Raw genomic sequence first — 21,197 nt, forward strand, 5'->3', positions numbered from 1 at the left:
ACCCAAGGTGAATCACGCTGAGACACATAGTAGTCAAACTGACAAAAATTAAAGACAAAGAAAAATCATTGAAAATAACAAGGGAAAAATGACAAATAACATACAAGGGAACATCCATAGGTTAACAGCTGATTTCTCAGCAGAAACTCTACAAGCCAGAAGGGAGTGGCATGATATACTTAAAGTGATGAAAGGGAAAAACCTACAAGCAAGATTACTCTACCCAGCAAGGATCTCATTCACATTCGATGGAGAAATCAAAAGCTTTACAGACAAGCAAAAGCTAAGAGAATTCAGCACCACCAAACCAGCTCTACAACGAAAGCTAAAGGAACTTCTCTAAGTGGGATACACAAGAGAAGAAAAGGCCCTACAAAAACAAACCCATAACAATTAAGAAAATGGTATTAGGAACATACAAATCAATAATTAACGTAAACATAAATGGATTAAATGTTCTAGCCAAAAGACACAAGCTCGCTGAATGGATACAAAAACAAGACCCATATATATGCTGTCTACAAGAGACCCACTTCAGACCTAGGGACACATACAGACTGAAAGTGAGGGGATGGAAAAAGATATTCCATGCAAATGGAAATCAAAAGAAAGCTGGAGTAGCAATACTCATATCAGTAAAATAGACTTTAAAATAAAGAACGTTACAAGACACAAGGTGGGACACTACATAATGATCAAGGGGTCAATCCAAGAAGATATAGCAATTATAAATATATATGCACCCAACACAGAAACACCTCAATACATATGGCAACTGCTAAGAGCTATAAAACAGAAAATCGACAGTAACACAATAATAATGCAGGACTTTAACACCTCACTTACACCAATGGACAAATCATCCAGACAGAAAATTAATACGGAAACACAAGCTTCAAATGACACAACAGACCAGATAGATTTAATTGATATTTATAGGACATTCCATCCAAAAACAGATTACATTTTCTTCTCAAGTGCACACAGAACATTCTCCAGGATAGATCATATCTTGGATCACAAATCAGCCCTCGGTAAATTTAAGAAAACTGAAATCATATCAAGCATCTTTTCCAACCACAATGCTGGAAGGTTAGAAATCAATTACAGGGTAAAAAAGGTAAAAAACTCAAACACATGGAGGCTAAACAATACGTTACTAAATAACCAAGAGATCACTGAAGAAATCAAAGAGGAAATCAAAAAATACCTAGAGACAAATGACAATGAAAACACAACGATCCAAAACCTATGGGATGCAGAAAAAGCAGTTCTAAGAGGGAGATTTACAGCAATACAAGCCTACCTCAAGAAACAAGAAAAATCTCAAAAAAATAATCTAACCTTACACCTAAAGGAATTAGAGAAGGGAGAACAAACAAAACCCAAAATTAGTAGAAGGAAAGAAATCATAAAGATCAGAGCAGAAATAAATGGAACAGAAATGAAGAAAACAATAGCAAAGATCAATAAAACTAAAAGCTGGTTCTTTGAGACGATAAACAAAATTGATAAACCACTAGCCAGACTCATCAAGAAAAAGAGAGGACTCAAATCAATAAAATCAGAAATAAAAAAGGAGAAGTTATAATGGATGCTGCACAAATACAAAGCATCATAAGATCCTAAAGATGCCACCAGAAAACTACTAGAGCTAATCAATGAATTTGGTAAAGCTGGCGAATACAAAACTAATGCACACAAATCTCTTGCATTCCTATACACTAACAACAAAAGATCAGAAAGAGAAATTAAGGAAACAATTGCATTCACCATTGCAACAAACCAAATAAAATACCTAGGAATAAACCTACCCACGGAAATAAAAGACCTGTACTCAGAAAACTATAAAACACTGTTGAAAGAAATCAAAGATTTAAAAAAAAAAAAAAAAAAAAAAGAAATCAAAGATGACAAACAGATGGGGAGATATACCATGTTCTTGGATTGGAAGAATCAATATTGTGAAGATGACTATACTACTCAAAGCAATCTACAGATTCAGTGCAATCCTGATCAAATTACCAGCGGCATTTTTTACAGAACTTAAAGCCTTTAAAATTTGTATGGCAAACACAAAAGACCCCGAATAGCCAAAGCAGTCTTGAGGGGAAAAAACGGACCTGGAGGACCCTGACTTCAGACTATATTACAAAGCTACAGTAATCAAGACAGTATGGTACTGGACAAAAACAAAAATATGGATCAATGGAACAGGATAGAAAGCCCAGAGATAAACCCACACACCTCTGGTCAACTAATCTATGACAAAGGAGGCAAGGATATGCAATGGAGAAAAGACAGTCTCTTCAATAAGTGGTGCTGGGAAAACTGGAGAGCTACATGTAAAAGAATGAAATTAGAACACTCCCTAACACCGTACACAAAAATAAACTCAAAATGGATTAGAGACCTAAATGTAAGACCAGACACTATAAAACTCTTAGGGGAAAACATAGGGAAGAACACTCTTTGACATAAATCACAGCAGCAAGATCGTTTTTGATCCACCTCCTAGAGTGATGGAAATAAAACCCCAAATAAACAAATTGGACCTAATGAAACTTAAAAGCTTTTGCAAAGCAAAGGAAACTACAAACAAGACGAAAAGACAACTCTCAGAATGGGAGGTAATATTTGCAAGCAATCAATGGACAAAGGATTAATCTACAAAATATATAAACAGTTCATGGAGCTCAATATTAAAAAAAACAAAAAACCCAATCAAAAAATTGGCAGAAGGGGGCTTCCCTGGTGGTGCAGTGGTGGAGAGTCCGCCTGCCGATGCAGGGGACACGGGTTCATGCCCCCGTCTGGGACGATCCCACATGCCGTGGAGCAGCTGGGCCCGTGAGCCATGGCTGCTGAGCCTGCGTGTCCGGAGCCTGGGCTCCGCAACCAGAGAGGCCACAACAGTGAGAGGCCCGCGTACCGCAAAAAAAAAAAAAAAAAAGGCAGAAGACCTAAATAGACATTTCTCCAAAGAAGACATACAGATGGCCAAGAAGCACATGAAAAGCTGCTCAACATCACTGATTAGTGAAATGCCAATCAAAACTACAATGAGGTGTATCACCTCACACCAGTTAGAATGGGCATCATCAGAAAATCTACAAACAACAAATGCTGGAGACGGTATGGAAAAAAGGGAACCCTCTAGCACTGCTGGTGGGAATGTAAATTGATACAGCCACTATGGAGAACAGTACAGAGGTTCCTTAAAAAACTAAAAATAGAATTACCATATGACCCAGCAATCCCACTATTGGGCATATACCCAGAGAAAACCATAATTCAAAAAAACCTTAATTCAAAAACATGCACCCCAATGTTCACTGCAGCACTATTTACAATAGCCATGTGATGGAAACAACTTAAATGCCCATCGACAGATGAATGGATAAAGAAGATGTGGCACATATATACAATGGAATATTACTCAGCCATAAAAAAGGGACGAAATTGGGTCATTTGTAGTGATGCGGATGGATCCAGAGACTGTCACACAGTTAAGTAAGTCAGAAAGACAAAAACAAATATCGTATATTAACGCATACATGTGGAACCTAGAAAAATGGTACAGATGAACCAGTCTGCAGGGCAGAAACAGAGACACAGATGTAGAGAGCAAACACATAGACACCAAGGGGGAAAGTGGTGAGGGGGTGGTGGTGGTTGTGGGATGAATTGGGAGACTGGAATTGACAGATATACACTAATATGTATAAAATACACAACTAATAAGAACCTGCTGTATAAAATATAAATAAAATAAAATTCAAAAGAAAAATACAACATAACCAACTAAGATTTACTCTAAGAACGCAAGGAAGATTCAGTATAAGGAAATCCATTAGTATGATCCTCAATGCTAAAGAGAGAAAAACCATATGATCACCTCCATTAAGGCAGAAAAGACATTTGAGAAAATTCACTTATTTATGTTAAAAAAAAACAAAATAGGGCTTCCCTGGTGGCACAGTGGTTGAGAGTCCGCCTGCCAATACAGGGGACACGGGTTCATGCCTCAGTCCAGGAAGATCCCACATGCCGCGGAGCGGCTGGGCCCATGAGCCATGGCCGCTGAGCCTGCGCATCAGGAGCCTGTGCTCCGCAACGGGAGAGGCCACAAAAGTGAGAGGCCCGCGTACCACAAAAAAAAAAAAAAAAAACAAAAAACAAAAACAAAATAGAAGTGATGGATATTTCTGTAAATATAATAAATAAAATACACCTCAGCCTAATACCAGCATCTTAATAGGGAAACACTAGAGGCTTTCCTGCTAAAGCCAAAAACCACATAAGGCCAAAATATTTTCCAATTTACATTTTTATAGTTAAGCACTACATTCTAGGATGCTAGATAAACATCTACCAGTTCTTGAATGCTACATTCTGCCTGCTGGGGTATCCAGAAGCATTCCTAAAGTTTCTATAAAACTTTAGCCCTCTTATGACTAATTTCTGTCTTATACTTTCTCTGTGGCAGGAAACAAATGGCTCTTTCCAACAGTTATGTCAGAGTGGACAAAGAATCAAAAATGTCTTTTTGGTCTTCCCTGGTGGCACAGTGGTTTAGAGTCCGCCTGCCAATGCAGGGGACACGGGTTCGTGCCCTGGTCCGGGAAGATCCCACATGCCATGGAGCGGCTAGGCCCGGGAGCCATGGCCGCTGAGCCTGCATGTCCGGAGCTCCGCAACAGGAGAGGCCACAACAGTGAGGGGCCCGCGTACCACGAAAAAAAAAAAAAAAGTCTTTTCTTTCCAGCTCTTTGGACTAAAGAAATAATTTACAACACTCTTAAGGAATACCACTTTTACCATCACTTGAATTAAGGGATCAGAGTTGTCCTGAAAGGATGCTTGAAAACAGCAAAACACACAACAGGTAGAATGGCTCAATGAACATACCTGGAAATGGTAATAGATAATGGATTACTTAGCATTCCTATCAAATGGTTTCTCACTGGTCTGAAACATAACATCAAATATTTTTATATGTCTATATAGTCCTGAGGTAAAAATTAACTCATGGGAAAGGATTATATTGATCCTTTAAAAAAAAAAAAGTAGCTCTTTCAACCATGAAACAGAAAAGATGATGTAATGAGGGAAATACAAGTTTGAGGATGGGTTCAGCACTGATACACTGAAAATGGAAGGAAATCTCAAATAAGCCCCAAACTAAACATTTTTACATATCTACTGAAGCAATAAGTAACAGTACCCTGAACTTAGCTACTGACTCAAGATAAATCCTTGTGACCAAGGTACATTCTGTAGGTTTTACTCTCTACTTTGCAAGCCTGACCTGTGATCAGTGGCAATTTAGGTATTAATTGGAGAAATGTAATGGTTTTGCTTATTTTCCTTAGCTATGCAGCTAAAACTATTTGTTCTATAAATAAGACTGTACTTACTTTTTCCCCAGAATTACTTTTAATCAGTTCTATTTAAGAATTTCCCTATCTCTGAAACTCTACATTTTTCACTATACATTCCCCAATGACAGTGTTCCCAATATTCCCAATGACAATGTGGCAACATTAACATTTGGTCTAAGGACTTCCCTGGTGGCGCAGTGGTTAAGAATCCGCCTGCCAATGCAGGGGACACGGGTTCGAGCCCTGGTCCAGTAAGATCCCACATGCCACGGAGCAACTAAGCCCATGCGCCACAGCTACTGAGCCTGTGCCCTAGAGCCCGCGAGCAACAACTACTGAGCCCACGTGCCACAACTACTGAAGCCCATGTGCCTAGAGCCTGTGCTCCGCAACAAGAGAAGCCACCGCAACGAGAAGCCAACGCACCACAACAAAGAGTAGCCCCATGGGGTTCACCACAACTAGAGAAAGCCCACGTGGAGCAATGAAGATCCAATGCAGCCAAAAATAAATAAATTTATTTAAAAAAAAAGAAAAACAAAGAACATTCCTTCCAGCCACTCAGTTAAAAACTCTCTCTTAGCCAAACACACGGGAATAACCTAATCACTCGAGGTAAACTATTACTCTGGAACAACAGTATTAGAAAGTTCTTTAACTTTATAGTACAGAAAATAATTTTCCTCAAGGCTTTAATTCTGGGCTTAAATGATTTATCAATAAACTGAAAAAAGTATCTTAGACATGTCTATGATAAGTACTATAAAAAAAAGAAGTAAAAGGAAACTATTTATTTATCTATTTAGGCCACACCATGCGGGTTGTGGGATCTTAGTTCCCTGACCAGGGATCGAACCCATGTCCCCTATAATGGAAGCGTGGAGTCCTAACCACTGGACTGCCAGGGAATTCCCAAAAGGAAACTCCTTAGAAGGAACCTAAAGCCAAGGCCTGACCAAACCTTTCTAATCCTCTCTTCAAGCCACTCCCATTCAGCCAGGCACCCATAGACCATGAGCTCCCTGAGGGCTACATTTACCAATGTAGTGAAACAACTAGTGCGTGCCTGGTGTATACATACACTATTTGTTGATTTAATTAGTAACTGGGAAGCCCAAGTGGAGTTAGCTGCTCTGTCCAGAATGATCTCAGAACAGTGTTTTTACCACACAACACAGTAATTTATTTCCTTATCAGTCTGTCTCCAACAATGCACTGCAACATTCCTGAGGGAGGGCAGGAACATGGACCAGGGCAGGCACAGGAGATGCTCTGTTAAATCAAAGAATGGGAGAGGAGACTTCCCTGGTGGTGTAGTGGTTAAGAATCCACCTGCCAGGGGCTTCCCTGGTGGCGCAGTGGTTGAGAGTCCGCCTGCCGATGCAGAGGACATGGGTTTGTGCCCCGGTCCGGGAAGATCCCACATGCCGCGGAGCGGCTGGGCCCGTGAGCCATGGCCACTGAGCCTGTGCTCCGCAATGGGAGAGGTCACAGTAGTGAGAGGCCTGCATACCGCAAAAAAAAAAAAAAGAAAAAAGAAAAAAAAGAAAAAAAGAATCCACCTGCCAATGCAAGGGACACAGGCTGGATCCCTGGTCCAGGAAGATCCCACATATCGCGGAACAACTAAGCCTTTGCGTCACAACTACTAAGCCTGCACTCTAGAGACCACGAGCCACAACTACTGAGCCTGCGCGCCACAACTACTTAAGACTGTGCTCCTAGAGCCCGTGCTCTGCAACAAGAGAAGCCACCACAATGAGAAGCCCACACACCACAACGAAGAGTAGCCCCCGCTCACCACAACTAGAGAAAGCTTGCGTGCAGCAACAAAGACCCAACGAAGCCATAAATTAATTTAAAAAAAGGGAGAGGAAGTTGCTCAAGATCAACTAATGTTAGTCAGTTGGTCATGGCATATCCCATGCAGACCCCACCCATACATACACTCCACTTCCCAGCTCCTACTAGCTGTGGCTGGGTTCAGAACCCAGAGCCTGCCCTAAGACTCAGCATCTGAGAGAAATCTTGGAGAATGGCTATCCTGTTGACTTTCCAATGTATGGGAGCCCCAAGAGAAGCAAACAGGGAGAAAAAGCATTTCAGGGTTAGGCAGGTGGGCAGGTAGAACAGGCTGGATGCATGATGGTGAGGTAGCTCTAGATGTTTGTTGGGGAATCAGTTGTTTTTTACTTAGTAGATATGTTAATGTGAGATGAGGAATAAATTATAGATGATTCCTGGGAAAACTCAACTTGGATGCTTTTCATGAGACTCTTTTTATAAATACTTGAGAACTGAGAGCATTCCCATTAAATTCATGGGAATGGCCTATCATTTAGAGCTAACCACCAGGCTGTTGTTAATATAAATTTAATTTTGAGTTTTACCTGCACTCAAAACCGTTCAGAAACTCTGGATATTCTGTTGCTCATCTAAGCTGGTCTCCTCACATCTTTGAGCTCCAAAAAGCATAGAAGAGACATGTTTTATTAAAAGTTAAATTAACAGTTAACAAGCAAAACTATGAATCTGAATCCCGATGCGTTTCCAGGTCTCGAGCCTTTATAGATGATATGTACTACTGCTGGCCCTGCCTTTCAAACAGGTGGTACAAATACCCAGCAGAGTTCCAGGGAGGGCAGGAGGGAGCACTACAGCAGAGAGTAATAAGCACAAGTTTACAGAGGAGATGAACCTTAGAGGAAGACAGGACTTGAACAGGGCCCAGTGTTTCTTGGGGATGGGTTGGAGGGAAATACTGCTGGCCACTGGAGGAGGATGGTCCTCCAGTGCAGGACTACACCGTGAGGTGCAGTTTGTTCAGCACATCTGCCTTGACCATACACACACCGAAGGCCAATAACACTCCCCAATCAATTTAACAACCAAAAAACAAAACCTAACCCACATACATTTCAAAATGCCACTGGAGAGGGGGTAAAAATCACACCCACTGAATACCCCTAGATAAGAAGAAAGAAGAGAAAATAAGCACAAGCAGGTAGAGAGCATAAGAGAGACAAGGAAGGGAACACAAAATGTGATGAGGAACTGGCAGAAAAAGGACATCCTCTAATGACTTTCACCTAAAAAATCAAGTCTAAACTCAGTAAACAATGTCCTTCAGAATCTGGCCGGGCCCATCCCAACTGTCTCAACTCCAGCTTTCTTCCGAAGGCACTCAACCCATACTCCTAGCTTCCCAAACAACTCCTGGTTTTCCTGACCTGATGTGCTGTTTTCATACTTCTGTGCCTTTGCATGTACGTCTTCCTCTACCTAGAATGCACTTCTCAAGGCAAACTCCCAGTCACATATCAACATCCAGCTCAAAAGTTTGTGAAGCCATACAAAGACAGTCCCCTGTCACTCAGGCCTTCTTTTTTCCTCACAATACTGCACACGTCCCTTCTGTATGACACTGGTACATTCTTTGCATTACTGCCCAACTCCATCCCACTATCTGGACTAAGGGGTGCTAAAAGGCTGGGACCATGTGCATCCTAGCATATAAGAAGTGCTCAGTTAAAGTTTTCTGAGTGAATAACCTCGTATGAAAGGTTTTTGGTTTTTTGGCGGTACGTGGGCCTCTCACTGCTGTGGCCTCTCCCATTGCGGAGCACAGGCTCCAGATGCGCAGGCCCATCGGCCATGGCTCACGGGCCCAGCCACTCCGCGGCACGTGGGATCCTCCCAGACCGGGGCACGAACCCGTGTCCCCTGCATCGGCAGGTGGACTCTCAACCACTGTGCCACCAGGGAAGCCCTGAAAGGTTTTTTAAAAGGCTAAAATGTAAAAAACAAAAACAACAAAAAAAGCTAAAACGTGACACAGGGCTTCCCTGGTGGCACAGTGGTTAAGAATCTGCCTGTCAATGCAGTGGACATGGGTTCGAGCCCTAGTCCAGGAAGATCCCACATGCTGCAGAGCAACTAAGCCCGTGCTCCACAACTACTGAGTATGCACTCTGGAGAGCCCGTGAGCCACAACTACTGAAGCCCACGCGCCTAGGGCCCGTGCTCCGCAACAAGAGAAGCCACTGTAATGAGAAGCCTGCACACTGCAACAAAGAGTAGCCCCCGCGTGCAGCAACGAAGACCCAAGGCAGCCAAAAAATAAATTAAAAAAAATTTTTTTAATTAAAAAAAAATAAAACATGACACAAGCAAAAAGCAGACAAGAGATATTTTCTGTTACTGAAAATATGTATTTTCTCAACTTGGGTCTTTGGTTGAGTATCACTCAGGAACCAGATTAGGACACTCTATCACTTGCGAGCTGGGTGTCCATGGGCAAGTTAACCCTTCTGTGTCTCAAATTCCCACTTACTTAAAGTAACCACCTTGACAATGTGAGGATTAGTTAATGTATGTTAATTAATTAATGTATGTATGTTTAAAAAACAAAACGTAACAAAAGTTCTATTAGTCTGCCGTAACAACAAAAAAACTTCACAGGACAGGATATTATACCATCAGGAATGTGATCACAATGAAATTTTAGTAGGAACCATCTGGTTTTTGGTTTTTTTTTTTAAGGTCTCACATATTTATTACTGAGCCAAAGCACTAGTGCACAAACACACAAAGAGAAAAATCATTTTCGCAATAAAACACATCCAGCTGTTCAGACAGTAGTGATGTTCTCAGAGTGACATGATAAGATGCAGCATAAATATGTGTGCCACCTCATATGCAAGGTTCCTTATAGACCCAGCTTGGTTCTTCTCCAATGTCTTCTCTTGGAGTTGTATCTGATTTTATTACCAGTTTTCACTGGAATCCATTGGTGAATGGGATGATTCTGCTTTTGTTTCTTGGCCAAGAATCGCTTGATCCTGAAGTCTTGTGAGAAGGCATGGTGAGGAGCAAACTCAACCACACACAGGATGGCAGAGAAGAGAAGAGAGCCCATCTGTTAGGAGAGCTGAAAGTTAACAAATCTAACAGCTGCTCTTCCAGCTGCACGGTGCTCTCTACAGTATTTAAACCAATCCCTAATGACCACGACCTCCCTTGGCTCCTTTGATAGTGTGAACTCTGGTTCTCTGGTCTCCGACCACATTTCCTCCGTCCTCTTCTGTAACTTGCCCTCTATTGACACCTAAAGTCAGGCATTCCTTTGGCTCAGCTCTCACATTTTTCTCATCTTGTCCACTCTCAAGGCTTCAATTAGTGTCTCTATGGAGATGACCCCACGACCTCTCAGTCACATTTTAAAAAGTGTTTCAAACTGAACTTATCCAAAATACTTATCTTAATTAGATGACCAAGCAAAGAGCTTCAATTTCTCCTCTTTCATACTTTTTTTTTTTTTCCCTGATTCTTCTACATCTCACCAGTCCAGAGCTTCCTCTTCCTCTGCTCATCTATTAAAGACACTTGTTTGTCAGAGCTACCTCTTTGGTCTTTCTCTTCTGTCTCACTGGTTCTTAACCTTTCTGGGATAATGGACCCTTTGAAAATCTAATGAATGTTGTGGATTGTTTCACTAAAAAGGTAAACATACAGAACATATGCATGCAATTTCACCTAACCAATGACCTCAAATACGAATCTGTCCTCTGGACTTCCCTGGTGGCACAGTGGTTAAGAATCCGCCTGCCAATGCAGGGGACACGGGTTTGATCCCTGGTCCGGGAAAATTCCACATGCCACGGAGCAACTAAGCCCATGCACCGCAACTACTCAAGCCAGTGTGCCTAGAGCCCGTGCTCCGCAGCAAGAGAAGCCACTGCAACGAGAAGCCCGTGCACCGCAACGAACAGTAGCCCCAGCTCGCTGCAACTACAGAAAGCCTGCATGCAGCAACAAAGACCCAACACAGCCAAAAATTAATTAATTAAAAAAAAAAGAATCTGTGCTCCTCCACCCAAGACTATCACTTACACAAATTTTCATCTCCAGATTTTACTTCCCTCTTATTTTCAAGATGCCTTCTGGATATAGCTTAAATGGCCTAAAGGCATCACAAACTTAACAAGTCCAAACCAGAACTCACTATTTCTCCTCAGCAAACCTCCTCTGTCTATATTCCTTCTCTCATAACAGCACCACCATCCTCCCAGGCTCCCACACTAGAAGCCTTGGAATTAACAGCCATGTCCATGCCACATCATCAAGCCTGGAAATCCCTCTCAAATCCAAATCCCACCTCTCTCACCTCTTACCCATTAAGACCTCACTCATCAGCCTCTGCTTCATCCCACACTTGCCATGATTAGAAGTCCACCACTATTCTGACAAGAGCCCCTGTTATTGATTCTATCTTTATAAGGGCTCTCATCTCCATCTGCTATTTTCCACGCCCACTATATTACTTCACCTCTAGAAGGTTACAACAGCCTAGGTGATTCCCCACCTGCTTTTTTTTCCTGTCATTTCCACCAGTGTTGGTCTATCCTCCCCCCAAATTCCAAAACTGACCATGTGCCTGCCTCTTTTCAAAAACATTCATGCATCTCCACTGCACAAATAAATATACAACCAAATTCAGTTTTGCCTTTAGAGTCCTCTACAAGTTTGTCACCTAAATACTTTTCCAGGATTAGATTCCACAGCTCAAACTGTCACTTTCACCTATTATCTTTCTATCAAAATCACACTCACTCCTAAAGACCCAATTCAAACTCCACTTTTCATCTTTATATCCTCCACTTGATGATTAGGAAAGGACTCTGCAAGAAAAAGACAAATTCCTAATGAACTGATTCAGGAAATTAAAGAAAAACCTCTTTTCCTGAAAATCCTTAAATCCTGGAAGCATTAATTTTTTTAAAATGTCACTATTCAAATATTAACATTTCAATCAAGAAATCCTCCATAAACTCAGCATTGTTAACCAATATTTACTAAATGCTAATAGCATACGACGTAGATTAAATTCTTATATTAAATAAATATCATCAGCCTGAAGATAAAAAGTTATAATTTGGACCCAGACTCTAATCCCAATAATATTTGTACTTGGATCTTACTTAAGAAAAGAACATCACAGTAAGAGGACTTGATATTTCACCTGACAGAGACCGAGAAGGTCAAATAAGCCTACAGCAGTGACAGAAAATTACCAGAAAATTATCTAAATCAGCTTCAGATTAAAAAGAAATAAAAAAAACTTTCAACTGAAATGTCATAAAACTAGTTTTTTTTAGTACATATTTTAAAGCGCTGAAGGATGTGATGGGCAATTCTGAACCTCTCATAAAGAGACATGTTTACTGGGATACTTACCAGCAGGTGCAACAGAAGTGATGCTGCGGGCAGTTCTTTCTCTCCGTTACATTCTAGGACCTTATTTCTTTTAGGCCTGACCTAATTTAATTTCTCTTTTGGCTCCTAAGCCTCTGAGTTCATGTTAATTTTCACAGTTGTGCACCGTGAAACATTTTGCTCCTGAAGAGTATGAAAATATTCAAGATTCAATTAAAGTCTTTTTTAAAAAATAATTTTAACTAACACTTGGCAAAACATGCCCTCTATGGTATTTCTAAAATTATGATCATTCAAATTTGAATACATTTCTGAAATAGAAATGCTAAGAGTAAAACATCCTAAAATTCTAATATGATTAATAACACTATTTAAGGAAAGTGGGGTGTAATGAAACGAGCTGCAGCAACTGAAACAGGATCTCAGTCCACAATCTCAAGCATGCCTCTTTAGTTGTACGACCTTAGGAACTGGTTTCACCTCGAAATACTTTCTCATCTGAAAGACATCACCGCGTTCCCCTCCCTCCAGCTGTTTGTTCAAATGATATAATGGACCTAGCACAGTACCTGCCACGAAGTGTTCAATAAATATTAGTTCGCTTCCTTCGTTCAACAGAAAAGACACACTCACGAGAAAATTTCGGTGTAAGGGAGTCTACACTTGCACAGGTCTTCACCAGCACAAAACACGACAGCTAGGTGGTTCTAATGAAAAACAAGACTGTCACCCCGATTCCACAAACATTTCGGTGAGCTGGATCGAGACGAGAGCGCCTGAATGTGATTCTGCAAGAACTCCATTAAGGATACACACATACTGACCACTAAAGCATTAACAGGGAAAGTTCACAGTAATTGTGCTAAAACGTTTGGATGCCTTTATGCTGGTAAGAGAGCCCACGCGGGGCAAAAGAAAAACAAGTCAAATTAGGCCCAACTCCAAATGACTCCTTAATAAACTAAAAGCGCAATACTGGCTTATCCTTCCTGAAACGCTAGCAGTACGGTATTAAAAACCCTTTGAAGACTTCAAGATTGAAATATTCCACAACGAACACTGGTGCCCCTAACGCCTTTTAGAAAGCCTGCGTAGGAGAGCCCGCCTGGCACCACGGAAGGCACTTAACGAAAGCCGTTCGCGGAAAACGCAGGCGAGGGAAGGAAAATCATATGATTATTTCGGAGCTGTGCACACACGCCGCGACGAGCATCCGAAGGAATTCGAGGCCGCGCTGCGCGCACACTGGGGGCGGGGGCGCCTCGCTGCCGGTCCCGGGGTCCCGGCCCCAGCCTCCGCCCCTCGGGCCCAGCGAGGAGCAACGCCCAGGCCCGACGGCCCGACCCGGCCCGAGGCCCCCAGCTCGCGGACGACGGCGCAGCCCAGGTGGGGGCCGTGGTCGGGGGCCGGGGCCGGGCCGAGGCCCGGGCGAGACCGCGGCTGCGTCCGCCAGGCCCAGGCGGGGGCGGCCGAGCTGCGGGGCGCGGACACTCACCACACCATGCCGTAGGCGCCCTCGCCGATGTAAGAGAGGTTGGTGTAGCGCGGCCCCACGTCGAACACCTGCCCGCGGACCATCTCGGGGCCCGCGCCCGCCGCCGCCGCCGCCGCCATGTTGGCCGCCGGGCCGCCGCAGCCGCCGCAGCCGCCGCGCTGGGCTCGACGCTCCGCGGCCGCCGCTCGGCCCACGCCGCGCCTCCCGGGGGACCGCGCCGCCGCCGCTGCAGCCGCCGCCGCCGCTGGCCGGGAGGGAAGAGGGAGGTCGCCGCTCGGGAGAACCGAGGAGCAGCCAGCCACTCGCACCGACTGCCTGCCGGACTGACTGACGGGCGGGCCGGCAGGCGGAGGGAGGGGCGCGCGCCGATGAGGGCGTCGGGCGGGGCCGGGAGACGTGCGCGCGGATTGGCTCCCCGCGCACGGGGGCGGGGCTGCGAGGCCGGCGGAAGCAGCGCGCTCGGGGCGGGGCACTGCGGCGGCTCTGCGGGGCGCGGTCACGTGCACTCGCGGGAGGCGGACCCCCAGGCGCAGGGGACGCGGAGGCTGAACCAGTGGGCCTGCGGGGCCTAGGAAGGAAACCTCCGCCATACCTTGACGCGCGCCCCGGCCATGCCTGTGCGAGTCCGCGGCCCACACGGACTTAGAGGCCTCTACACACGGACAGAAACCGGAAGGGTGACCGAGACCGAGAAAGACATTTGCATCCTGAGAAAGTGTGAAACCTAGAGGTGGAGGCCGAGACGAGAGGCCAGGACGGGACCCGCTGATCAGACAGAGGCTCGTTCAACAAGTTACCCTGATCCTGTGCGTCCACTCTGCCACGAGTTACATTCCAGCAGAAGGAGATGTGGATCGATGGGTGGATGGGAGGAAGGGAGGGAGGGAGACTCGAGTTGTGATAAGTGCTATGATGAAATATAAAGATCAGTAAGGGGTTCGGGAGTACGGGGCTGAGACACTGAGAAAAACATTGAGATTCAGAGACTGAGACTCAGATTGGTACAGATGGACAGCGTCTCAGACATAGGACATACTGAAATAGAAACGCAAAGATAGAAACACTGAAGTCCAAAGCATCAAGATCTAGAGAATATGAGACAAACACCCTGAGCCTCAGAAATAGTCACAGACACCAGAGGTTGGAAAATAAAAGTCGGAATCTTGAAGCAAGTGAATGCCAAGAATAGCTAACAATGAGACAGAAGATAATCTAACCACTGCTTCTGAACCGACACCCGGGCCATCTCTGGATGGGGAGTAAGGGTGGGGAACCCTGCATCTTGATTGTCCAACATTGTGATCTTGTAAGCCTGGACTTCCAGGCATCAACAACAAAGATCAACTAGACAATATCAAAGGTGAATAAGGAAAAAAAAAAAAATTTAACCCTCTGGGGAAAGAAATATGTGGCATATGAGAAAAATAAAGTGCTAGAGCCAAAAATTACTCCTTTGCAATATATTTAGTCCATGAAGCAGAGCCCAGTTTCAGAAAACACCTAATTCTTACTCTCAACTAAAAGAGGACATTGCATCTTTTAAAGAACAGGCCAAGATAAATGGAGAGTTCCATGAAATTAAAACCATGATAGCCAAAGTAAAAGCAATGGTTGGAGCACTAAAAAGCAGACTTAACAATGTAGAAGAGCAAATCAGCAGTATAGAAGAAAAAGTCAGTGATGAAATTCTTTAAGAGAGAAAAAATGTACAGGAGAATACCACAGAGAGTCAAACTATAGGCACCCCTCAAAGAAGACAAAGCAAATCAATTAGAGACAATAACTTAAATTATAGTAAAAGAAAACTTGCCTTAGGTCTAAAAAGATCTGAGGTAGAAGTGGAAAATTGAGTGAGTTCTCTGAATCCAGAAAAATTAATAAGCAGAAACCAACTTCAAGACATAACCTGGAAAAGTTCTTAAATTTTAGGGATAAAGAACAAACACAGTACCCAATCAGAAAAAAAAAAAAAGAAAGATTATTTATTTAAGAAGCTGAAAGCTGGTTTTCTTCAGAGTCCTCCTCTGTAATAATTAAATGCCGAAGGAAAATGGAACAAGATTGGCAGCACTCTGAGAGGGTAGGTTGTAGCCGTTCTTGCATGGTTTAATTCCCACTAATGCCTCACTTCTTCCCAGGTCTTTAACTGTCAGAATAAGTGGTCAGCTTGTCCACCTGGACATCTTGTGACATCCTACATGGGCTTCAACTTCACATTTCCAAACTGCCAATGGTTAACTGCAGGAGTTCTGCCCTCAGACTACCAGAAAGAGTTTGAATCTTGGCTCTTCCACTTACCACCTGTATGACCTTGGCCTCAGTTTCCTCACTCTTAAAGATCACAATAGGGGGGCTTCCCTGGTGGCACAGTGGTTGAGAGTCCGCCTGCCGATGCAGGGGACACGGGTTCGTGCCCCGGTCCGGGAAGATCCCACATGCCAAGGAGCGGCTTGGCCCGTGAGCTATGGCCGCTGAGCCTGCGCGTCCGGAGCCTGTGCTCCGCAACGGGAGAGGCCACAACAGTGAGAGGCCCGCGTACAGCAAAAAAAAAAAAAAAAAGTCATAATAGCACCTACCTCCCTATTGTACAGAATAAACAAGACAGCATATGTAAAGAACCTGGCATATAATATATACCCAATAAATGTTATCTCATTATTATCGACCCCACGCAAACCTGTTCCTCGTCTTGTACTCGTGGATTGCATCACCACCCAGATACTCAAGCTGGAAGTTTGGGGATGGTCCTTAACAATGCATTTTTCCTTGCTCCCAACCCCTCTTCCCATCCAACCCATCACAAACACCTATAAATTCTATTTCTTAATATTTTGGAAATTGTTGCTGCTCAAAGTGTGGTCTCCAGACCAGCAGCATCAGCATCATGTGGGGGTTTGTTTGGAAGGCAGCATCTCAGGCCCCGCCCCAGACCACTGATTCAGGGTCTGCATTTTAATAAGATTCCCCCATGGTTCATATGGATATTAAACTTTGAAAAGCACTGGTTTATTTGCTTTTTTTTTAGTTGATGTATAATTGACACACAACATCACCTGCCCTCCCCTGTGCTCCAGCTGGACCAGGCAGCTCTCAGTTCTTTCCTACCTTTCAGCCTTGTAATATGTCCTCTCTTCATTCTTCCAGTGTTTATGGACATTTAAAGTCACCGTATTATCATGGCATGATGCATCTGGCCAATAACCTTTCTCCAGAGAACTTCTCTTGATTGGTTCTGTGGTCACTAAGCTACCTTATGATTAGAGTTTGGCTTCATTTGTGGTTTTTGACAGGGAAAATGCACTGACCAGGAGACAGCCCTGTTTAGGTCCTTTGGCAATTACTGTTCCCTCTAAGATGGGATTTAGATATACATCTGTCTCTGCTGAGTCAGGCTGGCGTGAGACAGGCCCATAGGGGACAATCATCTAGCCAGACTGACAACAACAGATTTCCAGAAGCACAGAGCTAAGAACCTGCGAACGAGGCTCTGGAACACTGTGAGACCATGCTAAACCACTATCTAAGCCTAAGACCCTGCTTAGATGGCCAGCTGGCCACCTGGATGTCTTCCTTATTGTCTCTTAGAGTGGTGACAGTTCACAGATCTAGAATCTTAGAAAACAATGGATATCTGTTATTTTTTGCCTGCCCAGCATTGACCCCTTCTCCTTCTGGTAGCAACAATCCGGTTTTTCTTTGGTGAACTGTCCCTTTTACACCCTTATGTGGTTCGCAGGGCTGGCCCCACCCCCAAGTCAAGAGTAAGAATGTGATCCAGGGCTCCACAATCAGAGTCACAGACGCTGGTTTAAAGGATGGGTATGAGACCTGATCCAGGCCATTGACACTCAGCCCAGACTTTTTTTTTAAATTAATTAATTATGGCTGTGTTGCGTCTCTGTTGCTGCACGCAGGCTTTCTCTAGTTGTGGCAAGCGGGGGCTGTTCAGCATTGCGGTGCACAGGCTTCTCATTGTGGTGGCTCCTCTTGTTGCGGAGCACGGGCTCGAGGCTCATGGGCTTCAGTAGTTGCAACGTGCAGGCTCAGCAGTTGTGGCTCGTCGGCTCTAGAGAAGAGGCTCAGTAGTTGTGGCGCACGGGCTTAGTTGTTCCACGGCATGTGGGATCTTCCCGGACCAGGGCTCGAACCCATGTCCCCTGCACTGGCAGGCGGATTCTTAACCACTGCGCCACCAGGGAAGCCCAGCCCAGACTTTTAAATATATATATATATATATTTATTTATTTGACTGCACCGGGTCTTAGTTGTGGCAGGCGGGATCTTTGCTGCCATGTGCGGGAACTTTAGTTGTGGCATGCTGACTCTTAGTTGCAGCATGCAGGCTCTTAGTTGCGGCATGCGGGATCTAGTTCCCTGATTAGGGATCAAACCCGGGCCCCCTGCATTGGGAGCACGGAGTCTTACCCACTGGACCGCCAGGGAAATCCCTCAGCCCAGACGTCTGCAGAAACAATTGGGAAAGGAGTGCTCTCCTTCTGCCCGGGTGCCAGGGCAGGGAGTATGAGTCTGGGGCCAGACATGCCACCATGTGAGAACTGCCCTCTGAGAATGAAGCTGAGATGGGGAAAGCAGGGTCCAGAGATGGAGACAGTTTCCTGATGACAGAGTTCGAGGCTGTATTCAGTTGAGCCTGGACTTTACAGGTTCATGAGACAATATATTCTCTTTTTTTAACTGAAATCAATTTGAATTTGGATTCTGTCACTTGAAACCACAAGAGTTTGTGACTAATACACGACCCAACTAACTCCCTTTTCTGCAAAAATTGCTCAGAGTCATACAATAAATCACCGGGACATGAATCAGAAACTCATGAATGATGAAACAAGAGAAAAGAACTGGCAATGAGCCTTGAAACTAGCTAAACATAGAGAGATAACTGAATAAAAACACTCAGTAGAGACCGATGCTGATAAGTTGAAATAATTGTTGTTGCTATAGTAACAAACAAAATGCAAAAGGAAAAAAATTGAGAAAGAGGATTTTTTTAAATAGGGGGTTTGGGCTTCCCTGGTGGCACAGTGGTTGAGAGTCCGCCTGCCGATGCAGGGGGCGCGGGTTCGTGCCCCGGTCTGGGAAGATCCCACATGCCGCGGAGCGGCTGGGCCCGTGAGCCATGGCCGCTGAGCCTGTGCGTCCAGAGCCTGTGCTCCGCAACGGGAGAGGCCACAGCAGTGAGAGGCCCGCGTACCGCAAAAATAAATAAATAAACAAAATAAAAATTAAAATAAAATAAAATAGGGGGTTTTAACCTCAGATTAATGCAATCAGATAGGAAGAAAGAGGGTAGAAAAAGGAAGGTACTAAGTCTTTGTTTTACATAAAATGAGGAAAAAGGTTATTTTAAAAAAATTATAGAACTTCCCTGCTGGTCCAGTGGTTAAGACTTCACCTTCCAAGGCAGGGGGTGTGGGTTCGATCCCTGGTCGAGGAGCTAAGATCCCATCTGCCTCACGGCCAAAAAACCAAAACATAAAACAGAAGCAATACTGTAACAAATTCAATAAAGACTTTAAAAATGGTCCACATCAAAATATATATATATAATTTCAGATATTTTTTCAGTGTAAAAAGCTGTATGTCTACCTTATAAATTATTACAAGAGATAAAAGGAAGAAGGTAATTCATACAGCAAAAATCAAGAGTATGTAACCAGAAGTATACTAGACACCTTCTTCACGTTGTAAATAAAAAAGAAATGGCAAGGAATCATTAAGAAACAACATCAAAATACAAGAAAATTAGACGATGGAAAGTGAAACTAAGTGTAGCAAATAAGGGAAATGTAAATAAATAAGAAACACATAAATAGCTAAAATTCCTATATAAAAATATGAAAATCTCAGATCAGATCAAAGGACAAACTCTGAATATGTAATGTTGTTAGAAAAGATGTGCAAAAAATACACAGAATAAAAAGTCATTGTGAAACCAAATGCACCAAATTATACAGCAACACAAACCAGGAAACGGTCTTTAGAAATACAATACAACTAATAGAAACACAGTTATAATAAAATATATTACATACCACTATCAGACTGTGATGTATAAAATAAACAAAAATAAGAATAAAGATGAGTTGAACAGCAGAATAATAAGGCATAAAAACACATACTGAGTTCTACACCTACATAAAATATAAAAAGTATCCTACACTGGACCATAAAACATTTTAATAAATTCAAAGAAGCATATATTGTTCAGGTCAGATGCAGTAACATACTGTAGAAAATCATGACAATAAGATGGCTACGACTGAAAATTTGGAGGGCAATTTTAGTATTAGGCTGAAGGCTGGGCTGGCCACTGGCACCATTATTATATAACAGCACGCTGGCCCAAACAGAGCAGCTGTTATTCATCTCCTTTTCTGAGTTCCTCTTACCTGTCCATTCCTTACATTTCAGTGTCCTCTGCTTGTCAGTTAGAACCTTTCAGTTGTAGGTTCAGAAAACTTTGAATCACATAGGGTCAGGACCAGGAAGAGATGAGTGAGGCACTTAGGGTGAAACATTTAAGGAAACACTCACTCTCGGGGTCACACAGTGCAGCATCAGCATCTGACAGCAAGCGCCTCCTTAATTGCTACATCCTAGGCACGAAGTGGAGGTCCTGCCAAACCAAATCGGTATAAACAGTATGGACTCTTTCTCACCTGACAAGAATCCCACAAGTACAGCTTCTGCTCCCCTTCTCTGCCCTTCTAGCCTATTCTGTGCATTGGCATCATGCTCAGGCAGGTAGGGAGGTGGATGCAGCAGTTCCAGGCTATACATGGCGCCACACTATTCAAAGGCAGAAAGGATGGTCTCCCCTGGTGAGTCCCCTTCTTAGGAGTGAGGAGACAACCAGACACACAGTAGCCTCCCCTCCTGCCTCATGGCAGACTGGGTCACATGCCCACCCCGTCTAATCATTATCCAGAGGAGATCCATTATGTTCAAATTGTGGAAACCCAAAGACAAAAAAAATTTTTTTAATCAGCCAGAGAGCAGTGACTCAGTATGTACAAGAGATTCTCGATAAGATGAATAGCTGATTTCTCCTCATAAATCATGGAGGCCAGAAGAGGAAGGGA

The 21,197-nt window shown here is 43.7% G+C and overlaps 1 protein-coding gene across 2 annotated transcripts in view; it reads right to left on the bottom strand.

The window, feature by feature from the left end:
- MAPK1 (mitogen-activated protein kinase 1) overlaps positions 1-14,378 on the bottom strand; it is a 93,496-nt gene extending 79,118 nt beyond the window's left edge. The window contains exon 1 of one of the 2 annotated variants that reach the window (XM_065890583.1): positions 14,095-14,378. In XM_065890583.1, the coding sequence (XP_065746655.1) occupies positions 14,095-14,213 (119 nt within the window). In that variant the 5' untranslated portion in view covers positions 14,214-14,378. The remainder of the gene's footprint in view (positions 1-14,094) is intronic. The other variant, XM_065890584.1, reaches the window with a different exon arrangement.
- Between the last annotated feature and the right edge of the window lie 6,819 nt (positions 14,379-21,197).

The sequence above is a fragment of the Phocoena phocoena genome, chromosome 13, assembly GCF_963924675.1.
Source record: "Phocoena phocoena chromosome 13, mPhoPho1.1, whole genome shotgun sequence".
Taxonomy (NCBI): domain Eukaryota; kingdom Metazoa; phylum Chordata; class Mammalia; order Artiodactyla; family Phocoenidae; genus Phocoena; species Phocoena phocoena.